The sequence below is a fragment of the Asterias rubens genome, chromosome 22 (genome assembly GCF_902459465.1).
Source record: "Asterias rubens chromosome 22, eAstRub1.3, whole genome shotgun sequence".
NCBI classification, from domain to species: domain Eukaryota; kingdom Metazoa; phylum Echinodermata; class Asteroidea; order Forcipulatida; family Asteriidae; genus Asterias; species Asterias rubens.
The window spans coordinates 8,600,406-8,625,238 of NC_047083.1; the positions used below are offsets into that span (position 1 = coordinate 8,600,406).

The following is a 24,833-nucleotide window of genomic DNA, read 5'->3' on the forward strand; positions in this document are numbered from 1 at the left end:
AATATTATTGTACCTTGTGTAATTAATTTCGTGTCTTTTGCGTATTAAACCAAACTGCCAAGCATGTCTACTCGACGACCATTAATTTGAAATAGCGCCCTCAGTTGCCACTGGTGAGCCACTTTCTGACGTCCCTTTTCATAGTTTTTAGGCTCAAAAACAGAGAAAGGGCGACATTTGATAACGAAAACCTAAGTTTTTGTTGTGATAAATATTACATGCCTACAGATTAGAATCATAATTGACCCAAAGAACTAATTGATAGATCTAGAAAAGTATCATTCATATTACATATTTTTGTATGCACATTAGATGGTCGCTATTTAGCAGACGATAATTCCGCCATATTTATTGCCACATCACACAGGCATTGATTAGTATTCTTCCGCGGGCGAAGCTTCAAAGAAAAAGTAAATTATTGACCTTAAAGAAACGTGAAAGTAATACACAATTTTAAAATCGTTATGAGAATAAACGATAAAAAAAACCCTTTTATTTGAGTAAGGGTTCGTTTCGTTCTTTTTGGATCAAAATAAGTTACAATTCTGAACGCGGATTGATATTAAAGTTTGAATGACCCCGGTTGACCTTTTTTTTAATTTTTTACTCGGCGGCCAGTGATTTTTTATGAGGTGAGTGTCGACTTGTGTTTCTGTTCGTCGTTCCTCCCCCTCGATTTAGGCCTTTCGTCGTACGTGTAACGTTGGTGAGTTGTATTCCATTAACTTGTTAGACAACCTAGGATTTTGGATGAGATTGTACTGTGTTTGGGTGTTTTGTGGGCATTATTTTGTACCACTTTGGTGACATTTTACGAGCTTTAAATCGTTTGTTGCATGCCGTACCTACTGTACTGTTCAACAAGTCGGGGCGAGTTCGTTGAGTGAGTCGTTGGGAGACATCTCGCCCCAGCCAACGAAACTTCTTTCTTGAATTGAAGTTTTTCAAAGAAATTGTCGGCAATTCTGTGGAAAAGGAATGCCCGGACTATCCCCTAGGGCATGGTGGGTGGGCCTTTTTTTACCAATATTTCCGGGCGGGGAATATTTCCAATATTGATTAATTTCATAAGGTTTATCGCATATAGCAAAATATCAAGAGAGGGCCCCGGGCACTGTTGAACCCACACAAAGGTATAGGCGTTGCGTGCGCGAGTCAGTCGTACAAAGTGCATAGTAACCGCCCCATATTCCTTCCCACAATGCAGTGCGTTTCTGAATCGCGATAAACCTTTTTGTCATTTTTTCAACTTTTTATTCAATTCATATAGGGGGCCTATTCATTCAATTTTCAAGAGCTTATTATTTATAACTTTTTGATTACTTTAGTTCTGTTTAGTCTTTGAAACGTGCGGACAAGAGTTTATTATATAGCCAGATTTCAATGGAAGATAATTAATTGTGGTACAAAACTAGTTCGCATACAGAAAACAGAGAAGGGAAACGTTTATTTTAGCTTTTTAAAATAGGTTGAAATAGGCCTAAAAATGAGCTGAAGCATACCTAATTATTTCACTAAAAATTGCGTTACATTTTCATAATCAATTAATTATTAGACCTAGGCCTACTATAATTATATTGGTTAATCTGCAACCCTACTCCAACCTGGCATTTAGACTTAATCGTGAAATCGACCTAACAATAACAGTTTACGCAAGTGTCATATATTTGTTTCTTCTAACTTAGTATAACAAAATAATGTTACTTCTTTTATAAATAAGACTTGTGGACAAGTCGTTAAACGTCTGTTGCGGTGATAGCGTTCCAACTCTCCCCGTGATTCCTGCGACAATGGTGATGTTCTCGCCATACTGCTGTCCCGTCCTGCAAGACTACTGCTCTTGCACTGTGCAGTCTCATAGTGGAGAGCAGTATTCAATCGCAGAGACCTGAATCATTTCGCCAACACCACGGCTCAACTATCACTGCAACAAACATTACGATTTGTCCACAAGTCTACTTAAATAAAAATGCCTTTTAAATCTTCAAAAACTGTTTATCTCAAAGCTTTGAGTTAGCCCTCACCCACAGCACAATGCCGAGAGCTTCCACATCAGCCAAGAAAAAGCCAGCCGCTCAAACAACTCAAAAGGAAAGGATCAACCAAGTCTTAGACAAGTTTGATTTTGACGATAATGACGATGACGAAACAAATGAAGACGTAGCTGGAAGCAGTAGAGGTAATACCAGGGTCCAGGGTCCAGTTAAGCAAGAGCAGTCTTGTTTATAAAGTTGTTCATAATTTGGCCCCAGTATATCTCCAAGACTTTGTAGCCCTTTGTTCATCTTTGTTATTACTGGACACCTACCTGTTCTTCCATCGCTCATTTCCAGCTTTCCCTGGGAACCCCTCATTATGACTCGCTATATGGCGATCATGCTTTTTCAGTCATAACTCCAGCACTTCGAAAGATCCATGTCGGTAGCTTGTTCCAAATTGGAACAAGTTACCCACATACGTATTTAGCGCTCTATAAATGCTGTAGTTAGCAGTATCATTAATGACCAGTGGCAGCGTGAAGTATCAAGCCCCAATCAGCCAACACATCTGTTCCTATATTTATATTTGTAGAAGATGAAACTCCAGCCGTACCTAAAACCAAGACTGGTAAGAAACGCTTCTACCCGGAAGATGATGATATGGGAGAAGTGCCTCAAGCCAACACCAACTTTGAGTAAGTCAAACAAACATTAAAGGCAGTGGACACTATTGGTAATCGTCAAAGACTAGCCTTCACAGTTGGTGTATCTCATGATATGCATAAAATAACAAACCTGTGAAAATTTTAGCTAAATCGGTCATGGAACTTGCGAGATAGTAATGAAAGAAATAACACCATTGTCACATAAAGTTGTGTGCGTTTAGATGGTTGATTTCGATACCTCAGGTTCTAAATCTGAGGTCTCGAAATCAAATTCGTGGAAAATTACTTCTTTCTCGAAAACTATGGCACTTCAGAGGGAGCCGTTTCTCACAATGTTTTATACCATCAACCTCTCCATATTACTCGTCACCAAGAAAGGTTTTATGCTAATAATTATTTTGAGTAATTACCAATAGTGTCCACTGCCTTTAATTACCAGCCGATCAATTCAGGTTTCCATTTATTGATAGTAAGAAAAACTAATAATTAACAGTAAACTGGCGGGGGTGAAACAAATCCTCTTTTGAGGGAGTGTTGGCTCTGAAAAGAAACGATTCGGTCTCAAAGTTTCGAACAGTATACTCTCCTCGTCTTCAGGGGCAATAACAGTAGTATTTATTTACTGTACACACAAATTTTTGTCATTTGAGTGGTAAACTATGCGTCATGTGTCATCCTTTATAATAAAGAAAAATATAGAAGTCAATTTTATGGATGATTATAGAACCATTTTGCGGTAATGACGCTACAAAGATTTTGTCGTTTAGGTGAGGATGTTTCTGAACTTTTGGTAAATTTGTTAAATTTTTATCTTTTTTTTTTTTTGCAGTGGGGAGATGCAGACTATGCTGGAATCATTTGGAGGTAAATTTATTCAGGTTCCTTAATTTCTAGGAAAATCTACTCCGTGGTAGTAGAATATAAAGCAAGACAATTGTTCCCAAAAGAACATAATCTACAAGTAGATGGTGTTATCACAAACCAAATTTAAATATCTTATCACATTTACCTTTAACAAGATTAACACCCTTTCTGAAACAAACAGCCGATATGAGGAAGTCACTTGTATCTAAGAAGAAGCGGTTAGAGACATTCACTCAGCAGAGCTTGAAGTCGGCTAACTGTAAGGTGGACAAAATCTGGAAGATGCAGCAGACAGAAAGGTAAAAATCTAATTTTATTATGAACCAAAGGAGCGTACTGATCAAGCTAATTAATTCAGCCCAATTTGCCGACTGTTTTGTTTTGTTTTCAGTTTTTTTATGAGAAATTGACAAACATATAACATCACAAAGCGAAGGACGGCCACTTCAAGATGAGAAATCAACCTACTGCCAGGGGGCACAATTCCTTCTAATCCTGGGGCTGAAACAGGGTTACCCTCTTCGCAGTCTGTAAAAAGGATGTACATTTAGGCAGGGGTATCATCTACAAGGAGCCTGGTGGAGAGAAAAATGCACTACCTCCCAAAATTTGAATGAAGCTCAACGGCACACAAGTGTCTAGACCGGGATTCGAACCCACACTCTGCTACTGACAACATCGAGCCATGGATCTAGTGAATTAGACCACTCTGCGATAACACGCCACCAGTGTTAATGGATTGATGTACTTGCCAAGAAAAGAAGTATGCAATCTGAAGTAGAAATTTTAGCACATAATTTTAATTAATTTTGATTCACAGGAATCGTTTGCAAGATGAGTACACCAAACAACTTGCCAATGTTCTCGACCAGTGGGAAACCGATGTCAATAAAGTGAAAGAACAAGAAGAAAAAATGCAGGTAAAACTTCTGAATCACTGGTGAAGTAAACCAAAAAAGTCATTGGGTTTTTGTATTTTGGTGAATCAAAAGCAGAATATTCATCAGTTTTCAATTCAAGCAACCTTTTCAACCAAAATTTCTTTGATTCTGAACAAAGGAAAAATTTACTATAGTGGGAGTTGTGACTCAAGATTAACATGCCTATAGATGCTGTACTAACTGTATAACAATTTTAATGTTGAAAGCTTTATATGCAGAAACTCATTCACAATAATGTACAAATAATCGCAAGACTTCTGTTGTTGTTTGACCACTAAAGATTTCTCTAATTTTGAACCAACTTTAATACCTCACTGTGTGCAAATATCTCCTCTCCCTGATTTATAGGTAGTCTTTCGTCAACAACAGAAACTGTTCCAGCAATCACGAATCACTATGTCACAACGACTCAAAACAATCAGACAGCTGTTTGACCAGTACTCCAAGGTAACTAAGGCCATATCTGAATTGCAGTCAACAGCTATGGCTACGGCTGTTGCAAAGGCTGATTTTGGGGGTCTCCCTATTTTATCAGAATCTTTGTTTGGGTGAAAAGTCAGAAGCTATTCAACCTTTATTTTTGAACATGTGGTAAGAGCAAGGCCATTGTCATTATACATGTTATACAAAGGGCACTTTCATTGGAAAATTCAAAAGTCAATGAACCTTTTGAAGGGCACCTACACCAAGGCCAAGACCAGCAGGGCAACATAGGCCGACGGTGTAATCTAAACATTTGGTTACCGATGGCAAAACATTATGATTCGAACTGCCTCTAGCTACGGTAGTCTAGTTGGTTAGACACTGCTCTAGAATTGCAAGGGTCGTTGGTTCGAATCCCACCCGAGTAACATACCTGTGATATTTTTTCACAGGACTCTTGGAATTTATAGTATACAGTGCTAACTGCTAACACACAGTGGTGTATGGGTAACAAACCAAAATTAATATTTGTTTCCACATTTACTCCACAGACAATGACCGATTTGGACCAGTGTCATACTGACCAGCAGACTCATGTCCAGGGGGAGCTGCGTAAAGAGATGAGCATGTTACAGAAGAAGATACTCATGGATACGGTAAGACATTCATCACGTGTAACTATTTAGTGAAGATTGTTGGTCAATGATGGCAGCAGACTATAGACTTTTAACATGGTGCGGTCTGTCGCCTTGCCGCATGTTCGAGTTGGGCTCTATGCCTGACACGCCACACAACTCTATCCTGCATACAGCTGATGATTAGCTCCTCGTTGTTTACTCCTGCGTCTTCAACTCATTGTGACCAAACTGAGGCTGGACAAAATAATAGTCTGGTGCCATGCGCAATTGTTAGCATTCATTACTGTTATTGGAAATAGGGAACATGACCAAGATGTTGCCAGCGTGATAAAGGTCTATATCGAGGAAGTCCAATATCTTTCCAAAAGTGCACTGGAACTTTTTAAAGGACATCATCATGGCAATGCCCATTTAAAAAGTATGGATGCCTAACTGGGACCCCACTCACTGTCATCTTATTATTCAGAGACCTACCTAATCAGTTATTCCAACTGTAGTTGGGCAAATTGTCTTGATGCCCTTTGGGAAACTTTTGAAGGAACACCAAATGCCAATACGAGGGGCAATAAATGCCTTGACCTCCGTGATTCCAGGCCTGCACTCAATTTGGGACAGACCCCCACCCCCCCCTAAAATTTGGACAATTGTAAAGCAAGGATGAAACATGTACCTAAATCTACTGCTGCATAAACTTTACCAGGTAGTTTTAAAACTCCACTCAACTCCAACTGTAAAGCTGATGTAGCGCCCTCTATGGTGTAAAAAACTTGCCTTTTTTTACTGTGTCCTTTTCTTTAGTCATTTTTTAATTTTTATTTTATTTTTTATAGAGATTATAGAACAACACTGGCTCTTCAGACATTCAACAAAGTCCTTTAACTGGGCCCTTTTTGTGGGAGGGGGGGATTGGGGTGTAGCACCAAAATGCAGAACTCGGTAAAGACAACGTTTTTGATTGCAAAATAATTTTAATTAATGTTGAAGACATGGCAAAGATTTTAGTGGATTATTAGTATTTTGTTTCTTTTCCTTGGTGTGTGTGTAGGGGGGACCTAATGATGTTTTTGCACTGGATATAAGTTTGTAGATATTATTATTCAGTCATTTTGTAGAGAAAAAAAAATAAAAAATAACAAGTTGTTTACTGATTGAATGTCTAATTGAGTGAAATTGTAAAGTTGTTTGTAACTTCTCTCCATTTTTGAATTTAGCAAGCCCATGAAATGGCCAATGTTCGAAAATCCCTCCAAAAGATGTTATTCTAGACAACCATCTCCTTCAACAACTAGAAGGTAAATGATTCATCCTTTCTGTCTTTCTCTAATAACTTATCTTTGATGATTTAAATTTTTGCCATTTGAAACAAAACTGCAGCTTAGTTGTTTTCTTGTTTATTATTATTTATTATTATTATTTATTCGGCCAAGATTTCAACAAACAGTACAAGATACAACATTGAAATATAAATAAAGAAATATAACAGTATAAGAAACAATGAATGTAAACTTAAGACATCTAGAACAATTGTAAACCAATGATTGAGTGAGACAGAGCACTGGCAATCAAGCAAGACAATTATAAAAACAGACAGGACAAGCCCATTCTAAGATGGCCAGGATTAATAAAAGTGAACCTAACCACTGTGACTCGAAAGCCTATCAATCCAATCTTAAAATAGGAATAGAATCTTAACAAACATTTAAAAACAGTAAAGATAAACTTTGGAAAATATAATAAATATTAAGAACAAAATAAATATGTATATGTTAAGAAAAACCTATTTATATGTAGCAAGATTATTTGGAAGTGCACATTTGAGTTTTAAAAAAAAAGCTGACCTAAAAACAATGAACAAATGAGGAAATAAAAATATAGAAATTAAGAAAAGGGCCAATCTTTATCAACAGATAAATTAAAAACAATTTGGAAAAACTCTACAGGTTCTGGAAGTGCTGACACAGGTATCTTTTAAAACAATTGTATGAATCGAGGGTGAGGGAGTTGCAGATATTTGTTGGCAGACCGCTCCAAACACGAGGGAAAGAATGAACTGAAGTGTTTTTTAGGCTGAGGGTTCTAGCATACAAATGGTTGAATACGAGTGTATCGGTGTGTCGGGTATTGGACAGAGGTATTCAAGTTGATGATGTGACAATTAATTAAACCAAATAAACAACAAGTGGTGAATTGCACAATGAGTCTTTGTCGTCTGGATTCAAGCGTTTGCCAGTTTAGAGTTTTGAGTCTGTCCTCGTATGACATTGCACCTCGTTGTTGCCTAAGGAACATCCTCGTAGCTCTCCTTTGGACACGTTCAAGTTTTGCTGAAAGTGTTGTAGTATATGGGCACCATGCAGGCAGCCCATACTCAAGAATAGGTAATACAAGGGATCTGTAAGGGACATTAATGCAGTTGGGGATGTTCCACCTGCCGTATGCCAGATGAAACCTAGAGTCCTATTTGCCTTGGAGACAACACTGTTGACATGGTTAGACCAAGTGAGGTTATGATTGATCACGACTCCAAGGTATTTGTAGGTGGCAGTTATTTTGAGGGAGGATCCATGAATAGAGTACTCTGGAAGGGCTAGTGTTTTTGTAGATCTGGTCATATGCATAATCATAGACTTATTGGTGTTTATTTTCATCCCATTGGCCACACTCCACAAGTCGATGGCATCAAGGTCAGCTTGCAAGGAAAGTTCATCTGCAGGGGAGTGGATAGGTCTATAGATGAGGGTGTCATCAGCAAAGAGCAAACACTTGGAATTGAGGGAATGGGAGATGTCACTGATGAATAAGTTAAACAGGAGGGGACCGAGGACACTTCCCTGAGGGACTCCAGATGAAACCGGAGACATGGACGATAAAGCTCCCTGGTACATAACCCGCTGGAACCGGCCAGTCAAAAATGCTTTCAGCCAATACCAAGTTTGACCACGGATGTTAAAGTTCTCTGCCAGTTTATTGAGGATTGTGTGATGAGGCATAACATCAAATGCCTTGCTAAAGTCCAGGAAAGCAATGTCTATGCGAGGTGGACGGGGTTTGTCCATGATTGTAGCCCAGTCATAAATAGCATTTGTGAGCTGGGTGACGCAGGATTTATGTGCTGTAAATCCATGTTGTTCATCATTACCAAGACAGTTAGAAGAAATATGTTCATTGATATTGTTAGCGACTGCTCTTTCAAGTATTTTGCAGACAATGGAGGTTAAAGCAATTGGACGATAGTTTTTGATGTCGGTTCGGTTGGCAGATTTAAACACAGGGGTGATATTAGATAATTTCCAGTCCAAGGGTAGGGAGCCGTGTAAGAGCGACAAATTCATCACACGTAATAGCGGTGGGGCGATGGAGGAGGCAGTTGAACGCAAAACTGTTGGTGAAATCCCATCAGGCCCAGGTGCCTTGAGAGGGTTGAGATTTTGCAGCGACTTTGTCAGCCATCCGAGTTCAATTTGAATTGGCGGTAGTTCAGGAATCGGTAAGGTACAGGATGGAGGCATTGATGGGCAAGATCCTGGAGGAGAATGAACTGAAGTAAAAAATTCGTTGAATGCCTGAGCGATGGCACTAGGCTTGTGAAGAAGTTGGTCAGCATGTTGAAAGGTTGGTGGACATTTAGATTTTCGCTGGTCTTTGACAAAACACCAAAAGCTGCGCTTGTTGTCTTTTTTTGCAAAAAGACCGTTGACATACTTGCATTGTCTCATTTGCTGACAACTTTGACAAGGAGGAGCAGGCCATTTATGCTTCATTCTTGAGGGTAAGGGCACCAAGGCATTTTCTTTTCTTCTGGGAAAAGGCACCTGTGAGAATTGTTTAAATGTCTATCGAAACATTACAAGTGGCACTATAGGAGAAATACACAATCTGAGAAACGTTATTCTGTTAATTTAATTGAGGGATAAAACCGTGCCTTTTCCAGCTGCGCAACGCGTCTCTGGAATTCCTTGCCAGACGAGCTGAGGGACACACCTGATCTTTCTACTTTCAAACACAACCTCAAGTCTCATCTGTTTAATTTGTCAGCTGACTAGCTTCCGGCGCCTTTGAATGGATCTATTCCAGATACTGCGCGCCTTATAAATTTTATGTTATTATTAATTAAAAAGTGATTTTCTTTTTACCATAATCGAAGCTTAGAAGTGCAATATTTTTCAATGCATTATATAACAAGCTGCTGTACTTCTCACCAAGTTAGTTTTGATTTCCAAATTTTCATTACCAACCGACAGACCCTTTTACACATGACTTTTTACCTCCTCTGAGTCATCCATCACTTCCAAACTCTGACACTGAGTTTGTTTACTACTTGAGTCATCAAAATCTGCCGATCATGTTTATCTCCTTGGTGAAAACAACAACAAAACATTTGATGATGTTATTTGGCGCATATTTCACCTACTTGGGGACAACAACAACAACAAACCTTATGATGTAATTAGACACGTCTTTAAATTTACACCAGTGATCTGTGAACTGTTTTGACTTTTCAGTCCTGTTGTCATCCTCAAACCACTTCCTACATCCGTCCAATTGCAAACACACTTGTCCAAGTTTTACTTGCCATTGTATGCTACGGTCATTGTTTTGATCGAAATGAAAGTAGTTAATAGTTTAATGAATTGCAGATAAAGAATTCTGACTTAAAAAAGTAGCAGATACACCCACCCAACCCACTCAACCCCACCCAACCCACTCACCATAAAAACAGCAGTAATTGTTCAATGTAATTTTAAAAATAAACGGGAAATGACATCATGAAAAACAAATTTAGCTGAGTAATAAGAAAGAATACAATTGATGCAAAAAAACATTATTAGATTTGTATCAAATCAGTCATAGGTTGGTTTTTGTAAATGTATAACGCTGATTTATAGCTCCAAACTAAAATGCGATACAAGTCACCTGGAAATGTTCAGTCTAGTATCCAATATAGATTTTGTTGAGTAAGAGTATTTGGCTTAGCGGGTATCAACAAAAAGCACCAGCCTGGAATTTCACAGAGGCCATAAGGGCCATTCCCGCTGATGCCCCTGGTCTTGGCCTTTGCACCCCTTCAGAAGTTTCACATTTACTTTAAGATTTTCCATTAGAAGTGGCCTGAAGTACCATCAAAATGGTACTCCAGTAGTACTCGAAGTATTACTACTATGTTGTATTTCATTTCAACACTGAGTACGAGTATCGAGTACAAGTACCAGGCCTAGAATTACACAGAGGCCACGGAGACCACTGCCGCTGATGCCCCTGGTCTTGGCCTTGGCGCCCCTTCAGAAGTTTCACATTAACTTTAACATCAATCAGACTGTCCTGTGAACAATTTAAACGGCCTTGCCCTCTCAAAATGAAGTTCCAGGGCTTGCTTGGTACTCCAGTAGTACTCTACAAATAATACAATAAAGGGAATACTATTGTAGTCTCAGGGTTGTTTTTGTCGACAATGCAAATCTTGCTACTGTGGTTTCCTGTTCTAGATGTATGACCTGTTTCTACAACTGACAAAAGAGGTTTTGATATTTTAGGCAGATTGGGGAAAGTCCCCTTTTTGTTCCTTTGTTATAATTTAGCTGATTCATGGAACTGGTGGGATCATTGACTCAATAATGCATTGGGTCTATGACTAATAATGATAATCGCAAAGTCAGTTCGTATTTTATCGCCCATACCCGATCCTATAGTAGCACGGTTCTGCCCAGGATTTTTTTAGTGCCGGAAAATGTTTTCCATAAGTCATAATTTCAAATAAACTCAAACCAAAGGAGTACTCACAAATTTATGACTTTGGATACTTTTTTTCTACTGGTAAATTATAAAATTTTACATTTTTGTTGAAAACCTTTGAAAAGAAATTTATTTGGAAAATGTGTGGTGGTCGAATACGGGGAAAATTATTAGTGTTGGTTGGGGAGTCCCGAGTGTAGGGCAAGGTAGCTTGAGATCAAGGTGCTTTCAAACTTATCCCCTAATCATCAGACAGTCTTAAAACATTCCTTAAAGCCATTGGACACTTTCAGTAAACAGACTTGTCCAAAGGCCCACCCGTCGTGTATCACAACTGATATAAAAACAAACCTGTGAAAATTTAAGCTCAATCGGTTTTCGGAGTCGGGAGAAAATAGCGGGAAAACCCACCCTTGTTTCCGCACGTTTCACCGTGTCATGACATGTGTTTAAAATAAAACCGTAATTCTCGACAACGAGAATTGATAGTTGTTTTAATGTTTTCTGGAAATGTGAAGCATTTCATGGAACAATATTTCAAGAGAAGTCTTTCACCATTACCTTCTGTAAACCCTGTAAGTTAATTGTAAATCTGTGAACTATTTTTTTTTTTTGTGCCATAAGTGTAATGGCTTTAAACTTGTCAATTCCCATGAACCTAAAGCGGCTTGTTACAGCTAAGTCTTATATGGCAGTAGACTGGGCCCCCCTGTCTTTATCCGCAAGGATATAGACGGATCCCTGCTCCTTAGATCCAGTGATTCCATTGGATACAATGATGAATACACACGCCGGTCTCAACGCAGGTCGCTGGCGTTATTCACAAGCCTCAAAGTGTGACGTCAGATGTTCGGGCTTATATTGCAGCTGAAAAGAGGTTTATCCGACGCCTTCAAAGTTATATATTTTCCCTCACTCCCCCCCCCCCAATGTCTGGTTACACCACTGATAATAATAATAGTGGCCTCTTATAGAGCGCTCACAGGCCTGTATGCTTCGTTTTTGAAAAGGCAAGGGCACCAAGGCTGTTTCTCTTAGGCAAAGGGCACCCTATGAGGAAATTGTAAATTTCTACTGGAGCATTTCAAGGGCACCAAGGCAATGGCAAGAGGCAACGGAGGCAATCGCCTCCGTTGCCTCCGTGAAGTATCAGGCCTGCGCTCAGGTCCGTCAAACATGACGCTCATGGCGCTGTACAAGCAAAATTTATACAAATACAAAACAAAATTGATTATCTGACTCGGGTTCTGGCTTTGTAGAGTGCGGGTTCGAGTCTAATCCTTTGGGTGGGACATACTTTTATGATTGTTAATAGAAATTACCTGGGGCACCTATTGAGTTCAAATTCATGTAGCCAGTACAATTCTGACTTTGCTTTTATATTGTATTCATATGACTAATGCTTAAATGGAGTGTAAGTAAAGTTATTTTGACAGAAAGCTATTGTGTCTACCAAATTTCTGGGGCCGCATATTCCTAAAGAAAACTTAGTATAAATGTCTTTGAGAATTATTCCAAACAAGAGAAAATAATATACAGACTTTTTTCCGAACACAGTTAAATTGGGCCAAAGTGTATACAGTAGATACTATAGCTTTGAAAATCAGTTTTAAAAAAATGGTTATTACACTAACAAAGGACAAGAAATTTAGTTAACAATTCTTGCTTCTGCTTTTTGTTTTTATTATCAATACATATTTATTAAATAAATAATTTGTTTTTTAATTTACAATGATAAAAAAGAGTTGCTACATTTAGAAATATATAAAACACTATAAATCATATAGATTAGCACTTGTTTTCGTGTATAAATCATTAGAATTTTTCTTGCCAATCAAAGTGAAAAAATCAAAAACAAATGCTAGTTAGATGAATGCCATTTTTGCTTTAAACAAAATAAGCAGGTTCAATTATAATTGTGTTTATTGCAAAAAACACCATTGATAGTCATACTTATTTACAGGCTATATTATATGCTAATATTAACAACCAAAACATACAATTAAATTATTACTTAATAATTGAAAATTAAGTAATAACTTAAAAATGGTAAAACAATTAATTTAAAGTACAAATAATGAAAAACGTTAATGAAACAGAAGATTATATTTTCAGAGTATCAAAACAAATCTCCCAGGTTTCGTTTGTGTAAAGAGGATGAAATGTAGAGGGAGAAAATCTTGTTTACAAATGGATGTTGACCTGCTTTATAGACCATGTGACCTTTGTTTACAATAGGTGTGACCTTGTATATTCTATGGCATTTCTGGCAGGCAAGATACTGCACTGGTCATATGGGAAAGTTGACATTTTGTGTCATAACTTATTCCACATAAATCCAAGAGTTATGAAAGTAAAAGCTGGAAATGTTTTGAGATGTGCCCCCTTTTTCTCATCAAAAGTTGATAAGAATTAGACAGCAATCTCCATAAAATATAAGTTTTTATGGTTTTTTTATTGAGCTGTGTACAAAAAGGCTCTGTGGCTCTTTTGTTACTATGTGATGTCACAGGTCACATCGTCTACAAGATAGTCAATAATAATAGTAATACGTAGTTCTTGTTACCGCAAACGTTAACAAAATATAGGTTACTTAGATGGGATTCGAACCCACAAACTTCCGCATCACTATTGCAGGTAATTACAATATACTTAAGAAAAATCTAAGTGGTCTGTGTTTGCTGTAATACCATCTTGTCTTTTTATACAAATTGCTCTGTAAGTGACAACCTACTGATTCTAAACACTCCAACAATCAAGATGTCAAGCAATGGAAAACATTGCAAAATTATTAATTAGTTTCATAACAAAACGATCTCAAACCTAGGAGACACTATTTGGCAGTACCGTAAGAGACATTTAAAGCAACTTAGTGTTGCAGTATGGTGTTCATAGAACATACACCGATGACGCAACTTACTGTTGCAATATGGCGAAACACTTGTTTCCAGTTTTTGGTTTTTAAGAATGCTTCATAGCTTCGCTGATGGCCTTTTTAAATAAATTATTTTCTTATTTTATATACACGTAGAAAAAAGTTTTCCAAAAGATTTTATTATCATACCAAGCACACTTTGTCCATATACTGTTAAGTGTTAATTTCTGTAACATGGATAGTGCGGTGTACATGTATAGTAAATTGTTCAGCTAACTGGTCGTTATTTTGATATAAAAAGATAATTTAAATTTTGAAAAATAAATAGCTTATAAATTATGTAAGGTGTAAGGCAAAAGTGTCAGCTCGTGAAGTGATTCCAACTTGGGTTTAAATTCTAACATGGGTGGACAAACTGGTAAACTAGTCGTTGTGCGATTTCTGTTTTCTTCATGATACCTTTCTTGTAGTACTGCCTAATAGAGCGACTCAATTTGTCGTAGTTCATTGCTGGTCGGTTCTTACGGAGCCCCCAAAGGCGGGCAACTTCGACTGAATCTTCAATCTTGAAAATACCTGAAGAAAAATGAATAAGAAAAGAAAATTTCATTAGCATACAGCCTAATGTGAAAAATGTGTACAATACGAATACCGTCCATTTGTAAATGGTAACTTATGTAAAACCAATGTTCTTCTGGATTCCTTGAAGGTTACAGGCCTATGGGCATCAGTAGTGTATTCACTTTATTTTGAAATACGAGGTCACACTTTTGTGTTCTTTGTGTTTTGCCTGTGATCCTCTGCTTCTGTGATTCTACTTCTGTGTACAGTGTTGTACAATAATAGTTTTCTGTGCTACGTTTTGTTACAGTTTGACTGTGTAAGTCCAGTCTGTATTCGAATATTGGTCCCAAATGTTTGAAATATGCAGGAGACTTGCACAGTATCGGTCAAAAGTATTTTGTAAGGGCAGCTGTGTGCATTATAGGGCATCTTTGGATCTTTGCTTTGGTGGGATCCAACAAAGAAAGTTATTGCTTTGTTGAGATCCAACAATTAAAGTTCTTTGCTTTGGTTGGATCCAACAAATCACGTTGAGATGGATCAAACAAATAACGTTCTTTGCTTTGGGAGTCAACAAATAATCTTTTTTTGGTGGGATCCAACAAATGAGTAATCATACCTTGGGGTCTGTCCAACCACCTGATGCAGTAGCCGTAGGAATCAGGCTGCACAAGTAAATCCTTCAAGAACTGCCACAAGTGAATTCCGCCGGTGTGGTTAGGGGTCATGAAAGTGTTGGGGCCTGATGTTGGACCAGGAGAAGGGATAGATGCCTCATCTGTTGGGATAGAACAAAATAGCAAGAAAATAAATGGTTTGAAAGCGTTTTTCGTTGGATCATCTTGCTTACTTTTTATACAGTTTGACTGTGCAAGTTTGGAATGGATTTGAACATTGGGGCATGTTAAAGCAATGTACAGTGTACCCGCAAGTAGCCCCAATAATGTCTGAATATGCCAGAGACTTGCACGGTATATCACCAAGGTATTTACCAACTGTGCATTATAGGGCATCTTTAGACTGCCTTATTATGAACCTGGATGCTCTTGTCTTTATTTGTGAAAACATTCTACTGTAACCGATTTAGAGCAAACTTGTGCAACCTTTTTTATGAGTCTTGTGTCACACTCTGTTGTTTAAGTATAGCAATAGGAATGCAGGGTTAAAATAGACACAACCAAGTGGATGCAACAGGTGACAGTATAAAGGATAAGAAAATTGAGAAACACAGTGAATATAGAGGATCTGCTCTAAAGATGCTTACCATCACTGTTTGACATGGAGCTTGATGTCTCATACCCGCCCAATGAACTGAGATCCATATAACTACACTGTTCATTGCCAACAAACACTTGAGAGGCTGGAAGATGTGGGGACAAGATGTTATCAGCTACATTCATTCGGCCAGCAGCTGTAAAAGATGAAAAAAAGAAAGAAGTTGTTATTTATTGTATACAGAAACAAGATGCTCGGTCAACAATCGATACGAGATCAGGGTCTAGGAATGTGAACATATCAAACTTTCTAGAGAGAGTATTTTAATATTTTTTTCTGGTAACCTCATGGCCAGTGTTGCAGCTAGACCAATTTTAGTGGTGGGCTCTAAACCCTGAATTTAGTCCACCAGGGGCGAAGGTTCAACTAAGTTAATCATGCTTAGATATGGGACCATCATTGTTGAAGCTGATCGGGGGAAATCTATACAGTGTATTTTGCTCAGGGTGCTGTGCTAAATTTGTTTGTTCTGGGCAGGCCCGCCTGGCATTGCCCACTGTGGTGTTAACCCTGCTCATGGCAACAGGATTGGTTAACAACAAGATAAATTCTTATCCATCCTTACCATTCTTCCAGATGTCGAGATGAGCATACAAGATATCGCCGGACTTGGGTGAGAGTTGACGGAACTGCTCGTCTGTAAGATTGCACAAGCTCAAGCCATCCATTGCGAAGAAGCCAACTTCAATCTCAGGTAGGCGATATTGATGTCTCGTCCACTCCACCCACTTCTTAACTTGTTCTGAGTTCCATCTGCAAGGATCTGTAGGAAGAAACAAAAAAGAAGGGATCCAGTTAAATAATTGACTTTTATACACAGGTTGGAACACAGCCTGGTTATTTTCTGTGACAGCGAACAAGCAGCTCGAGACATGAGGATATTTTATATTTGATAAACTTTCTTTCAATTTAGATGAAATTTTTTTGTGGCGTTCCAGAAGGTTTATCTACAAAAAGAATTGATTTACTGTTTTAAAAAGTTGACATTTAGTGTTAATTTGTTCATAATATAGTCTCTAATTATGTACATATTATTTGTTCAATTGACTTATCTTTGATGTATATTAAGGTCAGGTATTTAGTATTATGCAATGCGAACAATGCAATGTTTCTGTACATACTTTACGATAAGGTTAATGCCCCATTTTATTTGTTGGCATAATATTGTGCAGGGTTGGTTAATTATACCAGAGAATGTTGTGTTTGCTTAAGTTGGATGTTTGTTTGTTTGTTTGTTTGTTTGTTTGTTTGTTTGTAGGGGTGTTTGTTTGTTTGTTTGTTTGTTTGTTTGTTTGTTTGTTTCTTATGGGTGCTCATACTTCTGCACATAATGCAGAAACTTGTGTGGAACTGTACTATTGTAATGTATACTATTGTATGTATACTATTGTAATGTATACTATTGTAATGTATACTATTGTAATGTATACTATTACAATAATCAGAAATGTGCTCATTGTCTATCTAAATAGACACTCCTGTAACATGCATGGTAAACAACATAATACAGTACTGTAGAAAATATAGTATAGTACTACTGTAACATGTAGAAAACATAGTACAGTACTGTAAATGCATCAAGAAAATATAGTACTTTAAAGTATTGGATCCCAATCAACTCAAGTGACTCTTGAGTGACATCGAGATTTATGACCTTCTCATTTTATGTAAATTAAGTAGATTGACACCATTCCATTTCCAGGATATCGATAAACTTTGCGGTCCTTTCACAACATCCTTCCTGTTTTGTGATGTCATATCCTTCACGATTTCTTGTGAAATGTATGGGTCATGGTCGAAAAGTTTGACACGGATTTAAGTGGACTTGAATACTTTGCAATCTGCCCCAAATTTGTGGTGAATTATCCAAGTAGTTGATTCAAGGACCATGAATAACCTTTTTAAGTTGTATCTTGTCAACTGTGAACATTGATGGAAATGAAAACAGTGACATAGAATTTCCTTGTTATTTTATGTTGCTTGTAACATATTTTTAAGATTGGATTTGAGATTAAAGTGCGTATTTTAGGAAACGCAATGTTATTTTTTGTTTCTTACAAAAACTTCACTCAGACTTATTTACTTTCTTTTTTCATTGTCTTTGACTGTAAGCATTTGTCTTGAGGTCAATGTTAGAGGCTTCTTTTGTTGGGTTCCCTGTATGCTGGTATTAAATTATGAACACATGCAACAAAGGGTATCTGTCTAATTGTCTGTCAGCCTCTACTGTTTTGTAATGTGATTGGTCAATCCAATTGTAGGGAGCCCAATGGCGCCCTCAGTGTTCAAGTTTCGTAATGTGATTGGTCAATCCCAATGGACCTTATCGCAAATACTCAGTACGTGCGCCTGAGGCGTGGAATGGAGTGCATGCTGGTCTAGCTAGCTTTTAAGTTTGATCGCTAGCTAGACCAGCATGCACCTCATTCAACAGTGTGCACTTGCGCAATGGGTATTGGCGAAAAAGGTCTATGGAGGAAGTGCCCCCTCAGTGTGAAAGTTTACACACCTGTTGGGATGTTGATGAGCTCGCAGGCTGTGACGATATCACCCATGACTTCTCGTACAATCAACTGTTGCACCTGATCCATATCAGCATCATACTGGCTCTGATGATGAAGGGGTGCAACATTCACTGACCCCAACTCCTCAATCTTAATGGGTGACTGGGCAGGCAACATCTCGTTGAATGACCCCTCCATCGACTCGACCGGTTGGAGGAGACCCCCTTGTGTGTCTGTCGGGGCTGTGTCGAAGAAGCCATCGATTTGAGCTTGGGTGATGAAATCAAAGTTGATGAAGTCACCTGATAGGTTCAAGTCGAAGGCCTTCACTTCCTGGGAAAATTAGAACAAATAAAAACATTGACCCTTAACTTGTTTACTTCATATTTTACAACAACATCCTGAAGGCAATACTTCTTCAAAAGACACATTTTCTTAGAAACCAAGATAAGAAAGTATAACCACTGCAAGTCCTGCAAGTGGAGATTGGATTGTGGTGTTGGTGTGTGTTGATGATGTGGTTTCAAATCACCTCATCATCCCACGGCTATTAGCAACTCACACCACTGTACCTCAAACAATGAGGGAACAATAATAATCAGGCTTAGCATGCAACCTATTAGCTGATTTCCTCTTTTTTTTCAAAACAGAGCAGTAGAAAACTGAAAAACAGTATACAAAAGTTAAGTGTGATCGGACATTCCTCTTTTTTTTTCAATAAGAAAGTTGCATGTCTGAATAATTATACAACAGCATGCTTTAATATTGTGTAATTACTGAGTATTGGATGGAGTTCCATAGGGTTTTATTGGGAGAGGACTTTGGACCATCGATGTTGTAATGACAGGTTTATGTTGCAATGCCTCTATACTAAACGTGACCAAATATGGCTCCATTCTTTTATGATATTTTGATTTTGGACCATGTTTCTACAGTTCATCAACTTATATAGGGCAAGGCCTAGATCTGATAAATTCTAAACTCTTTCGAAACATCCGACTTTCGTGGAACCCTTCCTTCCTAACGACTTAATTCGTGTTCCAGTCATCCGGTACCTCCCCGCATCAAGAACTCTCCTCTGTCACCTCGGGATATATTATTCGCAAGCTCTAATGAAACACGTGTTGTTTACACCTGGATGTTACACACAATAGTAACCAGGCGAAGAACTGGCTCGAACCGCACGTACCTGGAATGCCAAAGCATTCCTGTCAACATGTCTGAACTGGGATTTTGTAATAATATTGGCAACAGGCCAGATTTAAAGTAACATAACTCTCACGTGGCACGAATGGCAAACAAATTCCTAAGTCTCAACAACCTTGCCCTTGACACTGCACCCTCGAGAATGTTCCCCAAACCCCGTTTATTGCCGCGTGGCACAACTTCTCAGAACCCCTTGCGGTTGACGTCTGTAAACCGACTATCGTTGTATGGTTGTTGTATGGTTACTATGAAAACAACTTTTGTAGGTGTTTTTTCTCATCCTACTACTAGACTCGCACGTGCATCAATTTACATAATGATTTCTTTCCATAGAGGTGACGTTGAATTCAATTTAATGCACATTTATTTCCATATTGTCCAAAACACAGCATTAAAGAATGCATACAATGTAAAAAGCGAACAGATATCGGGTTTATACAGTCAAAGAGAAGGAACAATATTATTATAGTCCGTAAAGACCCTGGACACTATTGGTTATTGTCAAAGACCAGTCTTCCCACTTGGTGTATCTCAACATATGCATAAAATAACAAACCTGTGAAAATTTGAACTCAATTGGTCGTTGAACTTGCGAGATAATAATGAAAGAAAAAACACCATTGTCACACGAAGTTGTGTGCTTTCAGATGGTTGATTTCGAGACCTCAAGTTCTAAACCTGAGGTCTCGAAATCAAATTCGTGGAAAATTACTTCAGAGGGAGCCGTTTCTCACAATGTTTTATACCATCAACCTCTCCCCATTACTCGTCACCAAGTAAGGTTTTATGCTAACAATTATTTTGAGTACCAACCAATAGTGTCCACTGCCTTTAAATATTGATTTCAAGTTTGGGGTTTTATGAAAACTCAATACTTGTGTACTACATGTAGCTATGCGACTATAGTAACTTTTCGGGTGTTTTTATTTTTAAAGTATTATGTCATTCCAGTGCATTGAACTTCAACCAGTTGGTTGTGCTTGACACGAGCGGCGGATACTGGATAATAGTCTCAAAGTCCGTGTGTTGAATCGCTTAGCCAAAAGAAAAGCAAATGACGTCAGTGACATATCAACCAATGTGGGTCATCGATACAAAATCCGCTTGACAATGGACCAATAATAATTGCTGTACCATAAGTGCGCTTGCCCATTTCCGTTCTGGGTGTTCAATTGTTACGACATCCTCATTGACTGGGGGTCAGTGTGTGGCTTATCAGCCAGCGATGACGTGACCAGCTGTGGTGAACAGCCCGGGAAGAAACGGGGAAACCCCGACTGCCAGGTTTCTACGAAGCTACACACTCGTATCAGTCGGAGGGGTGACCTTGGTTGGCCTTTAGGGTGCTTGGAACCGTGTCATCGCCCCAGCTGGTACTGCGCTGTCATTGGAGTCAATTACCTTTTTGAATTCAACTTGTTACTTCAACCATAAAGCAGGGACTATTGCTCCATGCTTGAACCACTTAATATCATAAGGGGATTGGTTTTAGAGTTTAAGCACACAAAAAAATGTTGTACCTTTTCAAACACGTTTAAACGGTTAACTTGTTTATCATTATTATTTTTGACACCTCGTCGCATGGTTTGTAGCATTTAAACACACACAAGAATCTTTAAAAAACATGTTTAAGGTTTAAATCATATGAAAAAGTGGGTATACAAAACTTATGCTTAGAAATGTGTTGACAAAATAAACACTGTTTTTCAGAGTGTAGATTGTGAAAATTAAAATCTAAAAGGTACACCCACTAGATCTTCTGGAAAACCTACACACAAAAATCAGTTGTATCGTGACTGGGTGACATTAAAAAAAACTACGGGCCGTCAGCGGCGAATGCACACGGGGTTTACTGAGGAAAAGTCAGTACATTACTGAGTCGTGATGTTGGGAAAGCCTAGCGCTAAGCCCGATGATTTCATTGCCGTTTTTTTTTGTATGCAGCCTAATTCTTACCGCAACCAATTATTTCCAGACGTTTATTTGTATACAATGGACGATTTTTTTTAATTACTGTGATGAGTTTCCTCATGCACAGCTAACCAATCCCGGCCTCATTTCTTTTTACAGTTTTCTTTTTCAATTGTTTTTTTTTTATTTTATTTATTATTCAACAACATTTTGATGATTTATTTTGTAATTAATAAGTAGCCTATTCGATTTATGATGTGGGTATACTACATCATAATCATAGTGGTACATCACCCACAGCATTTAACTACTGTTACCGCTAGAACTCGTGCGTGTCGCTCTACATACGACGTAAAACATTTATTTAATAACAAGTGACTGAATTCATTAATTGGTTCTGTAAGGAAATGCTCGTGCGCTAAATTAATGCACATTATATTATTTAACATTTTCACGCCCACTTAATTCAGTTAATATTTTATTCCTCCATGGTTGAACGGTAAACGAGAGTTTGCAGATACCATAATTTGAAAAAAATAAATAATAATAATCTGGCCACGTGTGCTATTATGAGGTAGATCCAATTTCCCTGTAAAAATTGTTCATTCATAAAAAGTGTTCACAATAGACATTACCCACACTAACTTTTCCCATATGTTTTCCCTGTAAATAATATCACTCATCGCACTTCCTTGTTCTTATTGTCTAGTTTAACAGGTGTTTTAACTCAATTAACGGAGGACAACTTCCTCAAAAGAGTTGCCACTGTTGAACCAGTGTGGGAGGAAGTCGCTGGTTCAAGTCCGACTCTAGTCAATATGAATATGTGTTTAATGTTCATCCTCCTACACATGTACTTACACAATATTACGCAATTCGGATTTTGCTTGTTGCAAAACCTAAAAGGTTAATTCATGCAGCCTGATTTAGTGATTGCCTTTTTTTCTTTTCAAAAAAGTGCCTATAAAAACTGAAAAAACACTGTCCAAAGGTTAAGTGTGATCGGCCATTTCCTGGTTTTTTTTTGCAATTGTAAGAAAGTGGCATAACTGTTTGATGCGAGAAACGTTTCCCCGTGGTGTTTGGGTGGGACCTGCTAAAAAAGAAATTAATAGCCTTTTTGAGGTATGGCGCACACTATAGTGCACTGTTTGTTTGGGTGTATACAGACAAATTTACCCAAACCTAATATAGTGTCATATGAATGTGTTCACCATATCTCAAAATGGCTTATCACAGTACCACAAGTTAATTTAAAAATTAATTATTAATTATGATAATTACCTGTCCAAACCCGCTAAATGGAGTTGGGTTGATAGTGCACGTTTCTGCCATTGTGTACATGCCTATAGTTTCTGCAGTAACTGAGACTTGAGTATTGGTATCTGTGGTGAAGAGACAGAATAAATAAATAAGTATACATGACAGCTTTAAACAATTTCAGTTGAAAATCGAAATGCATTCCGGACCATCCAAAAGGTCCAGCTCATAAAAGTTGCGTTTCATAAATGAACACCCATGTGAAGTGTCATGCTCCATTTGCTGTATTTCAATTTGTGAATAACATAAGTCAGCCAGCAAAGTGAAAGAATACTTCACGGTAAATCGGAAACTATTGAACCAATATCATTGGTTTCAATTGACAATCAGTCGTGACTTTCATTCTCAAAATCCTGACACAGTTTACATGGGAAACCATGCAAGCATGTCTTTAGAGCAACAAAACAATGCAATGGTAGTTCTGCACACTTCGGTTACGGCCTCGCACATCCCTTGGTGTCGGGGTAGAGTACACAAATTACATTTGAACAATCAATATTATCAAATCAAAAGTATTAATATTAAGAGACAGTAACAGTGAAACGTACTCGCACATTTGAAAATCCATATTTTGTTGGCCTGGTGTACAAAATATAGAAAATCTATGCATGTTTGAAATTGTAATCTGAAATTGTTACACACTGTTATACGAGCAGATGACAATATTTTGCTTATTTCATAAAATATACAACTGACAATGACATAAAAATTAATTCAGCATCACCTGTAAAAGAAAAATAGTTATATTGGTTAGATAGACAATAATAATAATAATAATGACAGTAAATAGCTCAGCTTATTTCCAAACAAGCACGTATTAAAACAATACAGCTGAATAAATTTAGTTTGAAACTTACTTATTGTTGTTATTATTAACTGAATTCTTCAGATGTGATATAGAACTGCAGGGTAGATGGGCAAACTGTACTATTGAACATCAGACTTGTGTTGCTCTCAGCCTTGTCAAAACGATTATGACTTGTCTTAGTATTTAGTTTGTTTATATACCTCATGAAATCCCCCCATATAACCACGTGTGGTAAAGCCCTACAGCATAACCCCTGCACTATTTACTACCAACATTGTATCGTCACCGCCTCTGTGAGAACAGTAAATGTACCATGACGTATGTAGGAGCGATTTGATTGGCTGGACTATAGTCACTGTTGCATGGACGTGTGTGCCGTGTGTGCCGTGCCCGTCGTGTCCGTTCGGCAGACACATGGGTTGGGTTTACCATGATATGCACTGATACATGGGGGGTACTTTTGTAATGTGTGCATGTTGGTTTTCACGTGTACCAGACGGTGTACGTGTATATGTATACATAATATGAATTTGTATGTATACATGTAAAATGCACGTGCGTGTGTGTACGTACATGAAAATGTCTTGTCGGTGTTCTTCCTCCTGGTGTTGGTGACCGTGCCATCGTGTGGTATGCCCTGACCTCGCAATCGATCCATAGTGGGTTGCCGCAGTTAATTACCAGACATGCTAACACATTTTTCTTTGGGTTGCTTCACCAAATGGTTTTAACCATGCATAGCCCATTCCTTCCTCCGTAACTTTGAGTAGATTACGAAACTTCGCTTACCCTGTGAACTTTGGGGTCAGTTTGTGGCCCGCGCCTTATGACGTATTTTGTGATGGGCAAATGTTTTCTAATCGTTTGAGTGCAATCTCCAATTATATATTTCTATCGTTGGCAGGGGTTTGGTTCCCTTTTTATAGCTCCATGGTTTTACACACCTCTAGATGACAGTTTTTATACTTTTGTCTTGACAGCTAGCCCCTGTCCAACTTGTAAAGTTATTGTGTATGTCTAAAGATTAATCATAAACAAATAATAGGTATTTAATTATTATACATTGTTATGAGGCGAGCGCCGCTCGTACAACTTAAATCTGCGTTTCAATGTTTTCGTCATGGGTTTAC

The 24,833-nt window shown here is 38.0% G+C and overlaps 2 protein-coding genes across 2 annotated transcripts; one reads left to right on the forward strand and one right to left on the reverse strand.

The window, feature by feature from the left end:
- The first annotated feature begins 605 nt into the window (after positions 1-605).
- LOC117305063 (synaptonemal complex protein 3-like) lies at positions 606-16,617 on the forward strand. Its single transcript, XM_033789776.1, has 10 exons — positions 606-706; positions 2,007-2,179; positions 2,572-2,674; positions 3,474-3,508; positions 3,690-3,807; positions 4,329-4,428; positions 4,798-4,896; positions 5,424-5,528; positions 6,722-6,802; positions 16,531-16,617. Exons 2-9 carry the CDS (start codon positions 2,035-2,037, stop codon positions 6,773-6,775), a joined length of 759 nt encoding a protein of 252 aa, XP_033645667.1. The 5' UTR covers positions 606-706; positions 2,007-2,034; the 3' UTR covers positions 6,776-6,802; positions 16,531-16,617.
- Positions 13,716-23,852, reverse strand: LOC117305061 (SAM pointed domain-containing Ets transcription factor-like). The gene is made up of 7 exons (XM_033789775.1): positions 23,753-23,852; positions 22,860-22,960; positions 18,464-18,791; positions 16,520-16,717; positions 15,944-16,090; positions 15,299-15,457; positions 13,716-14,691 (listed from the first exon to the last, which is right to left on the reverse strand). The coding sequence occupies exons 2-7, from the start codon at positions 22,917-22,919 to the stop codon at positions 14,513-14,515; spliced, it is 1,071 nt and encodes a 356-aa protein (XP_033645666.1). The 5' UTR covers positions 22,920-22,960; positions 23,753-23,852; the 3' UTR covers positions 13,716-14,512.
- Positions 23,853-24,833: the final 981 nt, after the last annotated feature.

What these genes read in the sequence shown, in the direction of transcription:
- LOC117305063 (XM_033789776.1), top strand. Translation starts at nt 2,035, where the DNA reads ATGCCGAGAGCTTCCACATCAGCCAAGAAAAAGCCAGCCGCTCAAACA. An exon ending in CGTAGCTGGAAGCAGTAGAG is followed by an intron (nt 2,180 to 2,571) that starts GTAATACCAGGG and finishes TTATATTTGTAG; the next exon opens with AAGATGAAACTCCAGCCGTA. An exon ending in CAAGCCAACACCAACTTTGA is followed by an intron (nt 2,675 to 3,473) that starts GTAAGTCAAACA and finishes TTTTTTTTGCAG; the next exon opens with TGGGGAGATGCAGACTATGC.
- LOC117305061 (XM_033789775.1), bottom strand. Translation starts at nt 22,919, where the DNA reads ATGTACACAATGGCAGAAACGTGCACTATCAACCCAACTCCATTTAGC. An exon ending in CATTTAGCGGGTTTGGACAG is followed by an intron (nt 18,792 to 22,859) that starts GTAATTATCATA and finishes TAATTTTCCCAG; the next exon opens with GAAGTGAAGGCCTTCGACTT. An exon ending in GCTCATCAACATCCCAACAG is followed by an intron (nt 16,718 to 18,463) that starts GTGTGTAAACTT and finishes TTCTTCCTACAG; the next exon opens with ATCCTTGCAGATGGAACTCA.